A 17,473-nucleotide genomic window follows, 5' to 3' on the forward strand; every position below is an offset into this window, starting at 1 on the left:
GGGTAAGTGCCTGACTTAGAAAATGCCATGGTGCCAGTTAAAACCCCAATATTGCCAGTCAGTCAGTCAATCAAGGTTTTACGTTGTAGTTTTTCTTACTATGCAAGCCTATAGGAAAATATCAATTCATTTTATTTCCTTACTTGTTAAATGTTCCTACTTTAAAAAAAATTATTTTTTGATGAGTGGCAGCTTCAACCAGCAAACTTTCAGAAATTCCTGAAAGGTAAGATATCCCAGATGTCTGAGATGATTTTGTTTCTTTTGAGAGTCAGAAATTTAATTCCTATTCTAGTAGTCACTGCTCAGCCTATAGCCCAAGAAAACAGTTACTGGCTTGAATAACATAAAAATCAGCAAAACCTAAACAGCAGCACTTTGATTAGTTTCCAAGTACATAATGTAAATAATAAATCTACTTCCTAAGTGTTGCTTGCCACACAGACTTTTTGAACTCTGCAATGAATAAAATGATTCCACATCACTTAACCAATGATCTGTTTATATTCTTTATTTCTTTTTGCCAGCTTAGAAACAATGCTATTTCTTTCATATGCTAAACTCTATGGTCAAATCTCCAACAATTTTGGTGTTTTGCTTTCTGAAGTAGTTACATTAAAAAATAAGCATGAAACTCAAAACATTTCATATCCTTCATCTTCACCATTAAGTTCAATCAAAATATGCACAGTAATGTCTTCATTTTATAAATAACTATTTTTTCTAAAACGGTACAGAGGTAAATAATCCACTTCATAAAATACAGCACCAGTGTACTTCTGAGATGGCTGAAAAAAAGAACACTCTAGAGGAGAGACTTTGCAAATAGTTTAGGTATCTTTCCAGAATACACTCCACTTGGATGAATTTTTGTTTTAAATCACCTTGATTAATGGAGCACATTTACTAAAGTGGTTCTGTACCTGCATAATTCTTATGGTTTGAATAGCCCAGACTAGAAAAATTGGCAAGGGGAAGCCCTCAAAAACACTGGCCTCTCTTTCAAAACCAATACTGTTGCTAATCCAAAATGGTTCCCTTTCTTTTTAAAGTAAGTGTTATTCTCTCAGAATCTGAGAGAAGCAGAAGTGGCCTTATGAGGAACATACATTCAAGAGCCAGGCTACTGGTATTTGAAGCCCAACTTTCATAGTTTGAAAATGGTGATTTACTTAAGCTTAGTTTTTTTTTGGTCCGGTTGTGGGGCCTGAACTCTGGACCTGGGCGCTGTCCCTCAGCTCTTCAGCTCAAGGCTAGCGCTCTACCACTTGAGCCACAGTGCCACTTCCAGCTTTTTTCTTATATGGTGCTGAGGAATCGAACCCAGGGCCTTGGGCATGCAAGGCAAGCGCTCTACCACTGAACCATCTTCCCAGCCCCAAGCTTAGTTTTTATTATTAGTTTTCCTACTATTAAAAAAGTTAACTCTTGCAAAGTTTCAACAGTTACTCAATTACATTGAGTTGAACAACATTATTTCAAGTACATATCCCACATTTACACCAAAACAAGGTGCATGGAATATACCTGGAATGATGGAGTTCTCTAATTTGCCCATCTATTAAATGTATAAAAATTTCACGTACAATTTTCTTAAAAAATACTCAAAAAACTTAGATTTTGCAGTCTCCTACTTACCTTCTGATTACTTAACAGACTTTAGACCCATTTGTCTTGATTTACCTACTCTAAAACGCTTACAATGAAATTAACATAGCTTAAATAAATTGAAAAACTTAAATACATAAATAGAAGATGCTACGGTCTATTTTGCTGACTACACTACTTATCTAATGTAAATTGTTAAAGCAGCTTAGAAGTAACTAGACTCTCATGAGAAGAGTTATATGAAGGCAAAATCCTATAGCAAACTCCAACAAAAGATACAGCATTCATCATGAAAGGCATGGTAGAAAAACATTACCTGCAACCGTACTAGCATCTTCAACATAATTACCATCAAATAACAATTTGCTTACAATTGTAGTAATAAATGTCATAAAACATTTACACCCCTCTACTGCATTATATTATGGATGGTAAATTTAATACCCTTCTTGATCAAACTTACTTATAGGCCAATCAGGCTATCACAATTCAAAATGAATTTACAAGATGAATACAATTTAACTTCAATAATTTGTTTACATTAGGAATAAAGAGGTAATGGTTAACATACAAGTTAATAATTTGATAGCAACACAATTTTAAAATAAAGAAATGAAGCTACAATTATGAAAGCAAACAATATGCTGAATAAACAAAGGTATGCCCCTCCTACTTCTATCACAGAAGCCATGTGCTTGGTGAAAGGAGCGAACATAGCACATCTATTTGTACTCCTTTGCTGCCTATTTAGAAGCCTCAACCATAATTTCTAGTCTACAACTTTTTTTTTTAAGATTCTAAAGAAACTAACCTATGGAATTTACTTGATACTGCCACTTTGTCTACTAAAACCTTTCTAAATGAGCAATCTAGATTATCTTTAGGTGTCTGTCTTCACTTGCTTTGAATGTGCTTGACTTTTTTGTTTCTTTTAGGCACAGCGTTTTAGATGTGGGTTTTTTTGTGGATTTTTTTTTTTTTTTTTAAGAAATACTGTCTTGCCCTATACTTAAGGCTACCCTTCAGACATGAGTTACTCTCATTTTGGGTTCAGAATACTAGGGATTACAGGTGTGCACCACAATGCTCAGCAACCTTGACAGATGTGAGAAGCATTAGTTAAATATATCATTGGATATTCTCAATTCAGGTATGTTGGATATTTTCTCTCTCCCTGGTTGTTTTTTTGGGGGCGGGTGTTTTATTTTTGTTGTGTTGTTATTTTGGTGCCAGTCCTGTGACAGTCCGGTGGCTTAAATCTAAGGCCTGGCTGCTATCCCTGAACTACTTTTTTGCTTAAGATTAGCATTCTACCACTTAAGCCACAGTTATACCTGATTTTCTTGGTACTTCAGTTCAGGGGCTATTAAGATGATGTCATGTTATGGTGGTAAACCTTGATGACTTATGTGTGGCAATTCTTTTTCCCTGTGATACTTAGAGCTTGCAAATATTTCTCTTCAAATTTTTGCCCCAAATTTTGAGTATCCACTTATAAATATATCACTGAGATGTTTGTATAGTTATATCTAGCCTGACAGATATAAATCTATCTATCTATCTATCTATCTATGAAGTACAATAGCCAAATTGTTCTTGGTATAATTAAATTTCATGGAATATAACTTTTTTTTTCTTATATTCAAGGTATGAATAACTGCTTCATTTTCTGAGTATTCAGTTAATGTTAGTCTACTATGATACCAAAGAACAATATAATTAAAATGAATACTTACATAACTGTGGTTTTTAAAGAAATCTGATGGACTAGTGGTGATGATTTTGTCTCCTTCCAGACCAATTACTCGTTTACAAATGTTTGACTTTGGATCACTTGGACTTTTTGCAATCACAATGTCACCTCTGAGGGGGAGAAAAAAAATCAAAGAACTATCAGTTTTACTTATTAGGCATAACTATATGCATGGAACTGCTTTAAATATTTATAAAGTAATGTAAATATCTTCATATCTACTTACCCTCTTATGCATTCCCCAGCTTTGAGAAACTTTCTAAATGGTTCAGAATCCGAAGAGAAAATGGAAAAGCCATCTACAATCATTTATAACTTATGAAGATTCTAAATTTTCTAATAATTCTATGAAAACTATTTCTCTTGAACCACACCTTCCATTGATTGCTATTACACTCAGATTTTCAGATCAAAACTATGGGAAAAAATCCCATGTAAATCCCACCAAATTAAGGAGATTTTAACTGCCCAGTGCTGATTGACTCCATCACTAAGAAGCATAAACATAAGCCAGGCACTAGTAGCTGACACCTATAATCCTAGCTACTCGGGAGGCTGATAACTAAGACTCAGAGCCAGTCCCAGCAGACAAATCTAAATCTGTGAGACATTTGTCCCCAAATAACCAGTGAAGAAAAAGAAATTGAGGCATGACTGAAGTTGTAAGAGTGCCAGCTGTGAAATAAAGGACCAAACAAGTGTGAGCCCTTGAGTTTAAACTCTAGTATTGGCAAAATGAAAGGGAAGAGGAAGAAAGTGGAGCAGGCACCTGTAATTCATGCCTATAATCCGAGCTGCTCTGGAGGGTGAGCTGATCATCCCAGTTGGAAGCCATCCTGGGCAAAAAAGCCCCCATGAGACTTTTATCTCCAATTAACCACTCAAATACTGGAAGTAAAGTAGAGCTGTGGCTCAAAGTGGTGGAGTGTTAGCCTTTAGCAAAAGAGCTCAGGTTCAGCCCCACAACAGACTTAAAAAAAAAAAAAGAGGGAAGGGTAGAGGACACCATGTATCCCCAAAGCTCAGAAATTAAGTGTAACAGTAAATAACTTATGTAACTTACATAATTATGCAATTAATATAATTTATAGTGATTTATAGTATTGTCTAAAGAACTTATATTTGAGAGAAAAATTAAAAGACACACCAAATAAACATGAAGAGCTGGGCAAACATACTATAAAAATAGTATCTATCGTGCAAAACCAGTGTATGTCTTACTACATATAGAAGGCATGGTTCATGGAACAACCACATGGTAATTAAAAGTGGAAGAAAAGCCAGGCATGATGGCACATAATTTGTAATCTCAATCCTTGGTAGATCACAAGTTTCAGGATAACCTGGGCAACACAGTGGGATGCTATCTCAAAACCCCCAGGGGTAAGGATGTAACTCACTGACAGAGTGCTTGCCTTACATGCAAAGTTTCTCTGTGCCCAACTAGAATTATGTCAGTGGAGTGAAAAAGTTAAATTCTGCACTTAAAGAACTTACGCACTTAAAAAACTTAAGTTGCCCGGGGAACAAACAACTAAACATGTTTGCAACCATAGTGTTAGTGCAATAACTAATTCACTTTCCTATCCAGTGAACTTTCAGTTACTTTTTTTTCTCTTAGGGTAGGATACTGGGGTTTGAACTCATAGCTTTGCACTTTTTTCGCTGAAGGCTGGCACTCTACCACTTGAGCCAGAGTTTTACTTCTAGCATTTTACTGGTTAATTGGAAGTAAGAGGCTTTCATATTTGTCTGCCAGGGCTGGGTTCATGATATCCTCAAACCTCAGCCTCAAAAGGGGGGAGGTAGTAGGGTGGGGGGGGAAGACAGGAAGGGATAGAAAGGGGAAACAAAGGAGGAGGTAACAATGCTTGATAAGAAATGTACTCATTACCTTGCCCATGTAATTGTAACCCCTCTGTATGGTATTTTCACAATTAAAAAAATGTTTTAAAAAGTGTAAAGTTAAGAAATTGGAGGAATGTATATTTTCATTATACATTTAGAATATTTATCAAAGAAATTTACCTTTGGATACCATAAAAATGTCGACTAAGATTTTCTGCAAAGACAATATCTGAATTATGAATTGTAGGCTCCATTGATGGTCCAGAACACTGAAAAGAAATAATTTTGTAATTGAGTTTAGAAAGCTTTTTAAATTTAACAGAAGTAATTTGTTCATATTTAAAAGAAAGTAAAGCAACCAATGTTCTTAAGCTTGGGAAATCATCCACAATCTGGCATTTCCCAGATAAGTTTAACTTTGGAGTGGCTACCAAGTCTAGAAATACAAATATATCACACATATGTATTACTGTTATGTCATAGTACATGAACAAACTAACATTATATATGACTCCAAACTTTGGAGTCTTATATAATTACTATATACATACATACATATATATATGTACATATAACATATAACTTACATTCTATGGAATGTAAGTTCCATAAGAAAGGAACCTTGTCTCTTAGTTTCCAAGCTATCTAATGTGAAGAACAGTGCTTGGCGTAAGATGATATTCAATAGTATTTGTTGAATAGATGGTTCATTTTCTTGGAATTGTGAAATACCACTAAGTGCCATGGCATGGTGGTTTATTAAGTAACACTGTCAGCAGGAAGAAATACACAAGACAGAAGAATATCTTGTGAAAGAGAGTGAAACACCCCTGATATTGAGGAGATAGAGGCTCAAAATGCCAGTCTCTGTGTCAGGTATACAATCTGAGCAGAGTAATTTGAGTCTGAACCTTCACCAAGACAGTGGCCATGTAGCCTAGAAATCCATAATTACAGTGCTAAATTCCCAGGCAATGAGGAGATACAGGAGATAATGGGTGTAACATTTTTGGCCATTCTTCTCTATTTAAGCAATTGCCTTCTATACTGATTAAATTACTCCTCTAGAGAGCTTGTAACTATCATCTAAAGAAAGGGAGGGTGGCTCTGGGAAGGTAGCTCAGTGGTTGAGTGCTTGCCTTGCATACATGAGGCCCTGGGTTTGATTCCTCACTTCAGCACCACATAAGCATTAAAAGCTGGAAGTGGCACTGTGGCTCAAGTGGTAGAGCGCTAGCCTCAAGCTGAAGAGCGGAGGGACAGCGCCCAGGCCCACAGTTCAGGCCCACGACTGACCCCCTCTCTTCCTCCCAAAAAAAGGGAGGGTGATGAAAGGAATTTGGAGTATATATTCAATTTTTGTTGACCTTAGTGATTTTAAGCTTCTTAATCCCTAAGTCTGGCTTTCAAAATATTTTTACTTTTTATGATTTTCACTTCACCTTATAGACCTATTTACCCTGCATTAATATTACACTATTCTTGCAGTAAACTGATAATCCTGCTGCTTGCCAAGAGAATGGTTTTATTCAGATGATAGGGCTAAATTTTACATTTTCTACTGAAAAATATCAGCATGGGATATATTCTAAAAACATTTATCTGTATATATAACAACTATCTATATATAATTTACTTAAAAATAAAAGCTTCATTCAAATGGTTCTACTAAGGCAGAAAGAACAGAAATCAAGTTTAGGATTGCTATTTCTAAAGGTATCAATGTAACTAGTAAGGAGTTTCTATTCAATATATTTATTTACATTACTCCAGTGCAACTTGAGGTCATATGACTATTAATTAATTAGGATAAACCTAATATAAAAATCATAATATAAACAATAATAACATCACTATTGGCTAGAAAGTTAGTCAAATACTGTTTCACTTACATGACAAAACATTTGAACAACCCAAGCTGACAGAGTCATGATATATTACTACAGAGAACAGGTACTGGTTGATCATGAAGGGACCATTTTAATATTGACGTTAACAGAAAAAACATGTTTTAATGACAAATACGGTAGCTAGGAATAGGAGTTTTAAAAATTAGAGAAAAAGAAGTGTTGCAATTCTACCTCTCCTACATATCCTGTGGGACCTGGAACAAGTAATGTAAGCTTTTTGGTTCCTCTTGTATGATGAATTTCTAATAATTACCTTAAGGCGAAATGAGTTAATACGTATAAATGAAATACCCAGAAAATAGTAGATAGTAACACCTACTATTATTAGTGTATTAAGAGGATTTAAAAGGAGATTTTTGTTTGCTGGTTAGAAACAAAATACAGAACACATTTACTTAATTTTTCTTACATTTTTATGCCAGTGTCAGTGCATTCTATCATGTCTAAATATTTAGTTTAATTTTCACACTTTGTTCATTAAAATACTAACATCAAGTAAACTGAAGGAAAAACACAGTATCCTTCAATTTTAAGGAAGTATATTTAAAAATGAAGATTCTTGAGTGAAAAACTTACCATTACAACACCACCAACGTATTCAAAAGCACAATGGGCTATACAGCCATACTGAATAGTATAGCCAACAAGTCGAAAGGTTTTTCCCAGAACACCACGAAGCATAGTTCTATGTTGAGTCTGCTACCATTGGCCTGATGGTAAATTTCAAAAAGTTTTATAATCAATAGTTTTTAAAAAAAAATACTTAAGAAATGTGTAAAATATTTCACTATCACTCAGAATGTTCTGTTTGTTACAGAAAAGCAAGAGCTTATTTTTTCTTTCTGTTAAAGGTATTTTAAGAGATAAAATATAGGCACTGAAAAACATTCCAAAATAACAGACTTCTGAACTATCTTTCCCCTTCCACAACTTACTTCCTGAAACTAAGGCAGGTAATTAAGGAAAGCTATTCTTATTTGGTCCTTGCTATTATCAGTTCTTATGTGGTATTAATATATGGAAAAGTCACTAAGAGAGGTAAATAAGGATTCAAGTTTTAAGCTGGTGGTTCTTTGGTTTTGGCAGGACTGTGCTGTTTGAACTTAGGGCTTCCTGTTCCCTAGGCACTATACCACTTGCGCCCCCTCCAGACCTTCTGCCTTCATTATTTTTCAAATAGGGTCTTTATATTTTCCCAGGTTGACCTCTAGGTCAACCATAATATTCCTGTTCACACTTCCTGTGTAGAAGGAATGACAGGTGTATACCACTGAACTTAGCTTTTTTATGTTGTTGAGAAGGGGTCTCTTGAACTTTTTGCCACAGCTGGCCTTGAATCTCAATTCTCAGCCTCTTGTAAATTGATTCATTTATTAATTGTGTGATAGTCAATGAATTATTTAACAAGCATTAAAATGGAAAAATCTATACAATGGCTCTGAGAATCAAATTCAACATGTCATAGTCAAAAATTAATAGTTACTATCAGTTGTCAGCTATTGTGATAATAATGACAACACAAATATATAAAATAGCAGAAGGTATCATTTTATTAGCATAAATTGATTATACAAGGGGGGTACAATATAATATTCACCTCCTCTATCACTCTTCCTCATCCCCATTCCCCTTCTTAAAACAATTCAAAATATTTGTTTTCTTTTCATACATACATATAAAGCACCATCTTTAAAGCTGTATTAATTTAAAATATTAATATAATTCATCTAAAATATTTCTGGTATGTTTCCTTTTAATTTACCCTTATAACTTCATTTAAAACATTTCTCAATTAATGGCCTAAGCTATTCTATGTTATTAAAACCACTAAAATAAAGCAATAATTATCAGTAATATTAAGGGGGTAGTTACTGTGTCTTTTCCCATCACAATTACTCATCTCCTTATCATAGTCAGGTGAATGACAGACCTGTCATATTAGAACTTGAGAATTGGGCCTATGATCTAGAAATCTATAAAGTAACTCAATTGGCAAGAAGAACTTGTATCATTCTGACTTCCATATTCTACCCTGTTCCCAAAACCTCAATAGCTTTTTAGCAGATCAATCCTAAGATTATTTAAGACTTTCTTCAAACATCTCTGATACATGCCTTCCCTCTAATTCCATTCCAACCTGATTTTCCCTGATGCTATTATGTGAATTGACTACTCAATCATATTGGTCTTTTCCTCAAGTAAACTTTGCTCACCAAATACTTATTAAGGCTAAGGACACTCCAATGTCTGGAATGTTCTTCCTGTCTGTGGTATATATACTATATATATATATATATATATATAGTCTCCAATTTTGATACATAGCTCTCAAAAATTTTGGAATTGAGCAAGTAACAGGATTGTTTTCCAATCAGAAATAACTTTATGCTAAAAAATGAGACGGCGAGACTTGTAAATAGTTTCAAGATGGGATTGCTAACCCAAAACTTTCAGCTTCATTTGTCACTTCCAGGAAAGATTAAGCTCTATAAACACTCGAGTAGTCAGGTGTAGTAACAAAATTTAAAATTCTACAAAACATTAAAAGAAATAAAAAAACCTTGTTTCCATGTCATTTCACTTAGCATTATCTTATATGGTCACATGTACATAGATAGCTATTGAGCTATTCTGTTCATTTACTAGGACTATCCTAGACATATACATACTAATTATTATAAATGAGAGAAACTATGGGATTTATGTTTCTTTGGGTCTGGCTTACTTCACTTAATATGATTTTTTTCCAAGTCTTCCCATTTCCTTACAAATGGGGTTGTGTCATTCTTTCTGGTGGAAGCATAGAATTCCGTTTTACATATAACATTTTCTTAATCCATTCATCTACTGAGGGGCATCTGGGTTGGCTCCATATCTTAGCTATGGTAAATATTGCTGCAATATACATGGTTGTGCTGGTAGCTTTAGTATGACCTTGTTTGTGGTCATTTGGGTAAATTCCCTGGAGTGGGATTGCTGGAACATAGATGAATCCTATGTTTAGTCTTGAGGAATCTCCATACTGCTTTCCAGATAGGCTGAACAAGTTTACACTCCTGCCAACAGGGTAGTAGTATTCCCTTTGGCCACTGTCCCTCCAGCATGTTAGATTTCTTGATAATGGCCATTCTAACCGGGGTGAGATGGAATCTCAATATGTTTTTTTGTTTTTTGGGTTTTTTTTTGTTGTTGTTGGTCATGGGGCCTGAGCTCTGGGCCTGGGCACTGTCCTTGAGCTCTTCAGCTCAAGGCTAGTGCTCTACCACTTGAGCCACAGCACCACTTCTGGATTTTTTCTGCTTATGTGATGCTGAGAAATCAAACCCAGAGCCTCATGCATGTAAGAGAAGCACTCTACCACTGAACCACCTTCCCAGCCCCTCAATGTGGTTTTGATTTGCATTTCTAAGTGATTTCTTTTTTATGTTTTTCCCCCTAAGGTTTATCCCCTGTTGTCACTGTATTTGATTTTGGTGCTCTGGGTATTGTATATACATTTATCTGAATTAGGGAAGGGAAGGGGAACAAGAAAATGGTGAGACAAGGGACAAAGGGTAAACCAAGGCAACAACCATACTCACAAGACAATATGTTTGTTGAAAGTGAACCATACAACTTGGGGGGGGAGTGGGGTAAAGAGAGAAAGTGGGATAAAAATGAGAGAGGGGGTAACAAGTTCAACAAGAAATGTACTCATTACCTTATTATGTAGCCCCTCTGTACATCACACCTTGACAATAAAAATTTTTTAAAAATTATACAAAACACAAACTGTAATCCTAACTCTCTAGAGGCTGAAATGAAAAGATGGTGAAATCAAGGCTATCTGGACAACACAGTGAAATTCTGTCTCAAAAAAAGGGGAGGAGAATCTTTTGGACAACAAAATTTCAAGATCATCCACTTATCCATATATCAGAAGAATTATAACACCCCAGCTTCATGGAGACAGAAGTTCTGTATTCAAGACCCTTACCCTATGTATCTTCATCTGTCTATGCAGCTGTATTTTTAATAAAATATCTTCTGACAAACTGGTAATGTCTATAAATTACTTTTGTGAGTTCAGTGAGTAATTCTTACAAATTATTAAACCTGGGGGAAGGTAATGGGAACCCTCATTTATATTCTCTCAATCAGAAGTACATGGAATCTTGTGTACAACTGGCATCCAAAGTGGTCCAGTCTCTTAAGACTGGGCCCATTATGGTACAGAAACCCAATCCCAGGTAGAATCAGAAGTATACTGAATTATAGGATAGCTAGTTAGTGTCCACCAGAGAAGTAAACCAATTTGTTTTGGAAAACACACATACATACATGACTCATAAATCTACTATTAGAAGTTTTGTGTGAATAAACTGTCTTTCACAAATACTATCAAGCAAGTAATATTAAAAAATTAAATAATTCCTCCTTCATTAGGTGTATACTACTGAAGCATTTTTAAAACTAGTGATTATTGTAATTAAATAATTTAATAAAAGTCCAATTTAAATATAAATTTAAAATTGAACCAATTATTGGTATCAGAGTTTATACAGGAGTCTCAATAGAGACTTTATCAATATTGACAAAATAATTGACATAGCTTACTGGCAGAAATTTAACCTATGACTAAAACTGTTCTCAACACAAAAAAGTTTCAGATTCAGATAGTGTCAGTGATAAAATTCCTTTAAACATTTAAAGATGAAACAACATCAATCATAAACTCACTGAAAATAAAATAAAGTGATATTTCCTATCCAGTTTTTACATGGCCACCATAACTTCGATACTAAAACTCACCAAGAAATAATATAGGATGGGGGGTGGGGGGAGGATCAGGTGGGGGGAGGGGGGAATATGGGAAGGGATGGGAAGGGGAAACAAAGAGGAGGCAACAATGCTTGATAAGAAATGTACTAGTTATCTTGCCCATGTAATTGTAACTCCTCTGTATGGCATTCTCACAAAAAAAAAAAAGAAATAATATAGGAAAGGTGAATTCAAAGCAATAAATCTCTTATCAACAGACCAAATATCTTAAAACAAAGAACAAATTGAATCCAATAACATATAAAAATATCATAAATATATAGACTCATTCCTAACATGTAAAGTTGGCATTATATTTAATAAAAAAAAAGAAAAACCATGTGATCAACTCAAGTGCTGTAGAAAAAGCATCGTAATATTTCATATCTATTCATGATAAATCTGGGAATAGAAGGAAGCTTTCTTAACCTGTTAAGGGCTGTGTGTGTGTGTGTGTGTGTGTGTGTGTGTGTGTGTGTGTGTATAAATAGGCAATTCAACACCAACAAAACTCTAGCGATCATATCTGACTTAATGTGAAATGACATCTTAGGTCCTAGGACAATACACTAAAAATAAGATACAAAAACTGGAAAGGATGAATTGATAATCATTAACAAGTAATAACTTTTCTACACAAGAAAATAATGAATGCATTAATTATCAATGTGTCTTGATGCACAAACATTAATTGACCAAAATAATGTAACTCGACTTTACATACTAGGAAAAGCTTTTTATAAAATAAAAAGTTTCCATATACTTTTTACATTTAAAATCACACCCAAATACCAAATACTTAAAATAAAAAATCTAAGGAACTATGTAGTACATATGAAAAAATAAAGGAGACTAAGACAAATGGAAAGATACTATTTTTCTGATTGTAGAGCTTACAGAATTCTCAAATCTCATTAAGTGGTGCATGACTTAATCATTATACAAACTTATGTGGACTACTGTCTTTTCATATTTCAGACATCAAGATTCATGATAAAATCACAGTAATCAAGACAACATTGTATTAGGGGTAATCTATACAAACAGTATAGTAAAGAATCTAGGCCGACATACTGATGGCTATCTGATTTTATAACAAAAGCTTTAGTAAAATTCAATGGGAAAGGATGACCTTTGCAGGAACTAGACATGTTTAAAAGAAAAAAGACAACACAAACTGGGGGGCTATGTGGCTTATGTAATAGAGCACCTCCTTAACAAATGAGATGTTGAGCCCAATTTCCAGTGTCACAAGGAAAAACAAAAAATAACCATGACCCATGCCCTCAATGTAAGGTCTGCTCCTGGATGGCCAGCAGACTCCACCCTCCTCGCACCAAAGTCTCCACCCAGTACCTGCGTTACCTAGGCAATTGGGACACCTGGAAGAGGTCACATCTGCATCAGCTGAGGTCACATCTGAATTTGATGTGGCCACACCTTTCTCCGCCCATACCCTACATAAGGCCTAGCCCAGGCTCAGAGGCCTCTCTCACTGCTCTATTCTAGCTCTCTCTGCTCTCTGGCTGCTCTTTTCTAGCTCTCTCTGCTCTTTTCTCTCTCTTTCCTCTCTCTCTTTCCCAGCTCTCTCTCTTTCCTAGGCCTTTCCCAGCCACGTGGAGAGCCAACCTTGCCTGGTCCCAGCAGGTCTACTGAATAAACCTACCCCTTACCTGAATACCACGTGAGTGCTGCAGTTCTTACTCGGCTACCTCTTTTTAAAAACCTAATACTCAACATATACAAAAATTAATGGGAGGCTGGGGTTGTAGCTCATTTGCTTAGCACATGCAAAGCACTGGCTTTCATCCCAGCAATGCCAAAAACAGAAGTTAATTTGAGATGGATTAAACATAAACACAAATGCTAATGTAATAAAGTTTATAGAAAAATAAAGACTAAGAACTAAAAAATAAGAGCTTAAGTCAATACACAAAAGGTAAAAAAGAAATACTATTTTCATTAATAATTTGGGAGTTAAGGTTCATATTTCTTAAAAGGGACACAAAAAGCATTAACCCCACAGACAAAATGGATTAAAAAACTTTAACTTTCTAACATATCTATAATGTACCATGTGATTTTTTTTGTTTGTTTCTTTGTATGTTCCTCCCCTATGGTATAACCCTGTATTTGATGTCAGTGCTCTGCATCTTGTATATACACTTCTCTAATTCAGGGAGGGGAAGGGAAAAAACAAAATGCTTAAATGAGGATACAGGTTGACCCATTATAACAATGAGTCTCACTGGGCAACGCTTTCATTCCTTTCTGGAGGCTTTAGGTAAGAATCTGTTTTCTTTCCGTTTCTGGCCCCTAGAAGCCTCAAGCATTCCCAGTTAATGGTCCCTTTTCCTTTAACCTCAAAGCCTTGCTTCTCTCCAACCATTACTCAATGGTCACAACTCTAACTCTCCTGCCAATTTTTTCTACTTTTAAGGACATTGATAATTATAAAGCACTAACCTATATGATCGAAGTCCTTAATTAAACATATCTGCAAAGTCCCTTTTACCTTTCCACAGGATAGGCATTAGGACATGCTTATCTTTGGAGGATCACACCAAGGTACAAACCAGAAATTATCAAAATGTGCCCCCAGAGATGTAGCAATGGCACCAACTGGCAATGAAAATATAAATTACTGGACCAAACCAAAAATTTATAGTATCATAAACTTTGGCAATATTGCTCAGCAACCTGCATTACAAGGTGGATCAACAATCTGTGTCCTCCATGATTCTAAAGCAGAGTAACACGTGAGAGTCAATGATATACATTCTCAAAGTGGCCAAGGCGCTGGCCTTGAGCAGCTTGCTTCTCTACTCATTTACTACTGCGTGCTGTGTAACAGTCTTATCTTTGTGTGTACTGGGAAAAATAGGGAAACTTGGGCATCAACATTCTTTTTTCTTGGGGGGGGGGAGTCCGGTCGTGGGGCTTGAACTCTGGGCCTGGGCGCTGTCCCTCAGCTCTTCAGCTCAAGGCTAGCACTCTACCACTTGAGCCACAGTGCCACTTCCAGCTTTTTTCTTTTTGCTTATGTGGTGCTGAGGAGTCAAACCCAGGGCCTCAGGCATGCAAGGCAAGCACTCTACCACTGAGCCACCTTCCTAGCCCTCAACATTCTTATATTACCAAAGAAACTGGATTCCTCACCTTTTAATCCCTATTACATTAATTTTTTTAAAGACAAATTTCAGGTAAATGGTTCATAACTATTTCCTAGACATGCAGTACAGAATATCGCACAGCCATCTAATACAATTAACTCACAAAAATGCCAGAAGTGAAGGTATAGCTCAAGCCCTTGAGTGAAAAAGCAGAGAGACCCAAAGGCCTTGAGTTCAAGGCCCAGTACCAGCACAAACAAAAAAAAGTAATCATCAGCATAAAGAAACAACTGCAGGGCTGGGAAGGTGGCTCAGTGGTAGAGCGCTTGCCTTGCATGCCTGAGGCCCTGGGTTCAATTCCTCAGCATCACATAAGCAAAAAAAAAGCGGGAAGTGGTGTTGTGGCTCAAGTGGTAGAGCGCTAGCCTTGAGCTGAAGAGCTGAGGGACAGCGCCCAGGCCCAGAGTTCAGGCCCCACGAACGGACCCCCCCCAAAAAAAAAGAAACAACTGCATTAAAGCAAAACCTATATTTTCAAAAGATAATAGAAAACTAGGGGGAAAAAAGGTTTGAAATTAAGATTGTATCACTTAATATAGCAAAAGTAGTATAGAAAAAAATTTTAAGATGCTCTTCTTAAAATACAATAAAATTCCAAGTAATGTTGACATACTGGAGTAAGGTTGCCATCTCAACAAGATAATCTTTCCACCATTGTAAGGTAGCCACATTTTTTTCATTGTGGGGCTTGTACTCTGGGCCTGGGCGCGCTGTCCCTCAGCTCTTCAGCTCAAGACTAGTGCGCTACCATTTGAACCACAGCACCACTTCTGGTTCTTCTGGTGACTAATTGGAGATGAGAGTCTCACAGACGTTCCTGCCCAGGCTTGAACCGTGATCCTCAGATCTCAGCCTCCTGAGTAGCTAGGATTACAGTGTGAGCCACTGGCACCAGCTAGAGAAGCCATATTTTGAGAGGTCAAAATGGGAGTGTTTATTAGAAAGCTGGCATCTGTAGATAGACTCCTATCACAAAGACCTGCAGCCCCACGAATACACTTAACAGTCTTCTAAAACTGAGCCATGAGAGCAGAAGAGGAAAGAAGGAGCAAAAGAACAATATCAACGACCCAGATCAACCCCAGTGGAGAGCTGGAGTGGGACGCCACGGTGATCAGAGGAGAGCCAGGAGCCAGGAGACACAGCACAGGAGGCCTGCTGTAACAGCGTCTGAGCCAGTCTGACCCTAAAATAGGGTCAGGTCAGGGGGCAGGGTCACAGGAAACTCCAGACTCATTCAAGGCACAGGATTAACAGGTCCAGACCTATCATCCAAGTTCCCACTCCTATCTCTAAGAATTCAGGCACACCCATCACCTGGGAGGTGGGACTTTCTATTCCTCCATAAAGACAAGATGGTCCAGTTAAACCCAATTCCCTATCCAACACATGGCCGAGATGGCTTAGACTCAGTATCCCCGCTAAACTAAGTTAAAGATCTCTTTCTATAACATAAAGTTAGAAAATGGGGGTGGATCAGTGGTAGAACACTTGTCTAGAATGATTGAGAACTTGAGTTTAGTCCATAATACCATAAAAGTAAAAAGAAGAGAAGCGGGAAAAGGAGGAGGAGGAGAAGAAATTGAAGGAGGAGGAAGAGAAGGAAATGACAAACAGAGATCTATTATAGACAGGGCCAGAATAAAAATAACAAAACTGAGCAACGGCTGGGCTCTAAATTCTACCACTATGCTATATTACTTCTCAATTTAAATGTAAGAAAATTTTAGAACTATTAAATATAGGCATCTGGGAGCAAAGGATGACATGGAAAAAGTTGGACTGATGGTAAAAAAAAAAAAAGATTGTGCAAAGTAAACGTCAGAAGTCAAAAAGATATTAAAGATTTCCCCAACCTTCAAAGGAAGTTTCTGGGCATGCATAGGAAATTCTAAGATCCTGGTTTAGATCTAACCATTTAAGTAGAATTAGAGTGACTTTAGATTACTCAAAACTATGAAGAAAATGTCCATCTGAAGATTCAGGTCTGGAATTTGGAGGGTGAGCAGTACTAGGGTTTGAACTCAGTACCATATACTTGCCAGGCAGGAGTGTGTTCCAGCATTCTTCCTTGAGAAGGAATCCTGTGGATATTTCTGCTGGAGCTGGCCTGAAACCACAATCCTATCAATTCCAGTTATTGGGGATGCAAGGTGCACACCACTATGCCTGTCTACTGTTTGAAAAGTAGTTTTTGTGAACTTTTCTACCCTTGAACTTTAAGCTTACTGTTCTCAGCTCTCAAGTACCTAGGATTACCAGCCTAAGCCACAGATAGCCAGCTCAAGTCTGGAATTCTCATAGAAGAAAAGACCTTTTGTTTTAAAAATATGAAAAAAAATTCAAATGACTGAGACCACAATTATAGGACTGTATACATC

At 36.5% G+C, this 17,473-nt stretch overlaps 2 protein-coding genes across 4 annotated transcripts in view; one reads left to right on the forward strand and one right to left on the reverse strand.

Annotated features, from left to right (window-relative positions):
• The window catches only part of Dnajc24 (DnaJ (Hsp40) homolog, subfamily C, member 24), a 61,334-nt gene extending 50,189 nt beyond the window's left edge, over nt 1–11,145 (forward strand). The window contains exon 5 of the mRNA XM_013019656.1: nt 10,911–11,145. Within this exon, the coding sequence (XP_012875110.1) occupies nt 10,911–10,933 (23 nt within the window). The 3' untranslated portion in view covers nt 10,934–11,145. The remainder of the gene's footprint in view (nt 1–10,910) is intronic.
• Immp1l (inner mitochondrial membrane peptidase subunit 1) overlaps nt 1–17,473 on the reverse strand; it is a 54,394-nt gene that overhangs the window by 10,808 nt on the left and 26,113 nt on the right. For all 3 annotated transcript variants that reach the window (XM_013019653.1, XM_013019652.1, XM_013019654.1), the window contains 3 exons: nt 7,696–7,829; nt 5,390–5,478; nt 3,345–3,471 (listed from right to left, as the gene is read on the reverse strand). In XM_013019653.1, coding sequence (XP_012875107.1) covers nt 3,345–3,471; nt 5,390–5,478; nt 7,696–7,800 — 321 coding nt within the window. In that variant the 5' untranslated portion in view covers nt 7,801–7,829. The remainder of the gene's footprint in view (nt 1–3,344; nt 3,472–5,389; nt 5,479–7,695; nt 7,830–17,473) is intronic.

Source organism: Dipodomys ordii, unplaced genomic scaffold, assembly GCF_000151885.1.
Source record: "Dipodomys ordii isolate 6190 unplaced genomic scaffold, Dord_2.0 Scaffold46, whole genome shotgun sequence".
Lineage (NCBI taxonomy): Eukaryota > Metazoa > Chordata > Mammalia > Rodentia > Heteromyidae > Dipodomys > Dipodomys ordii.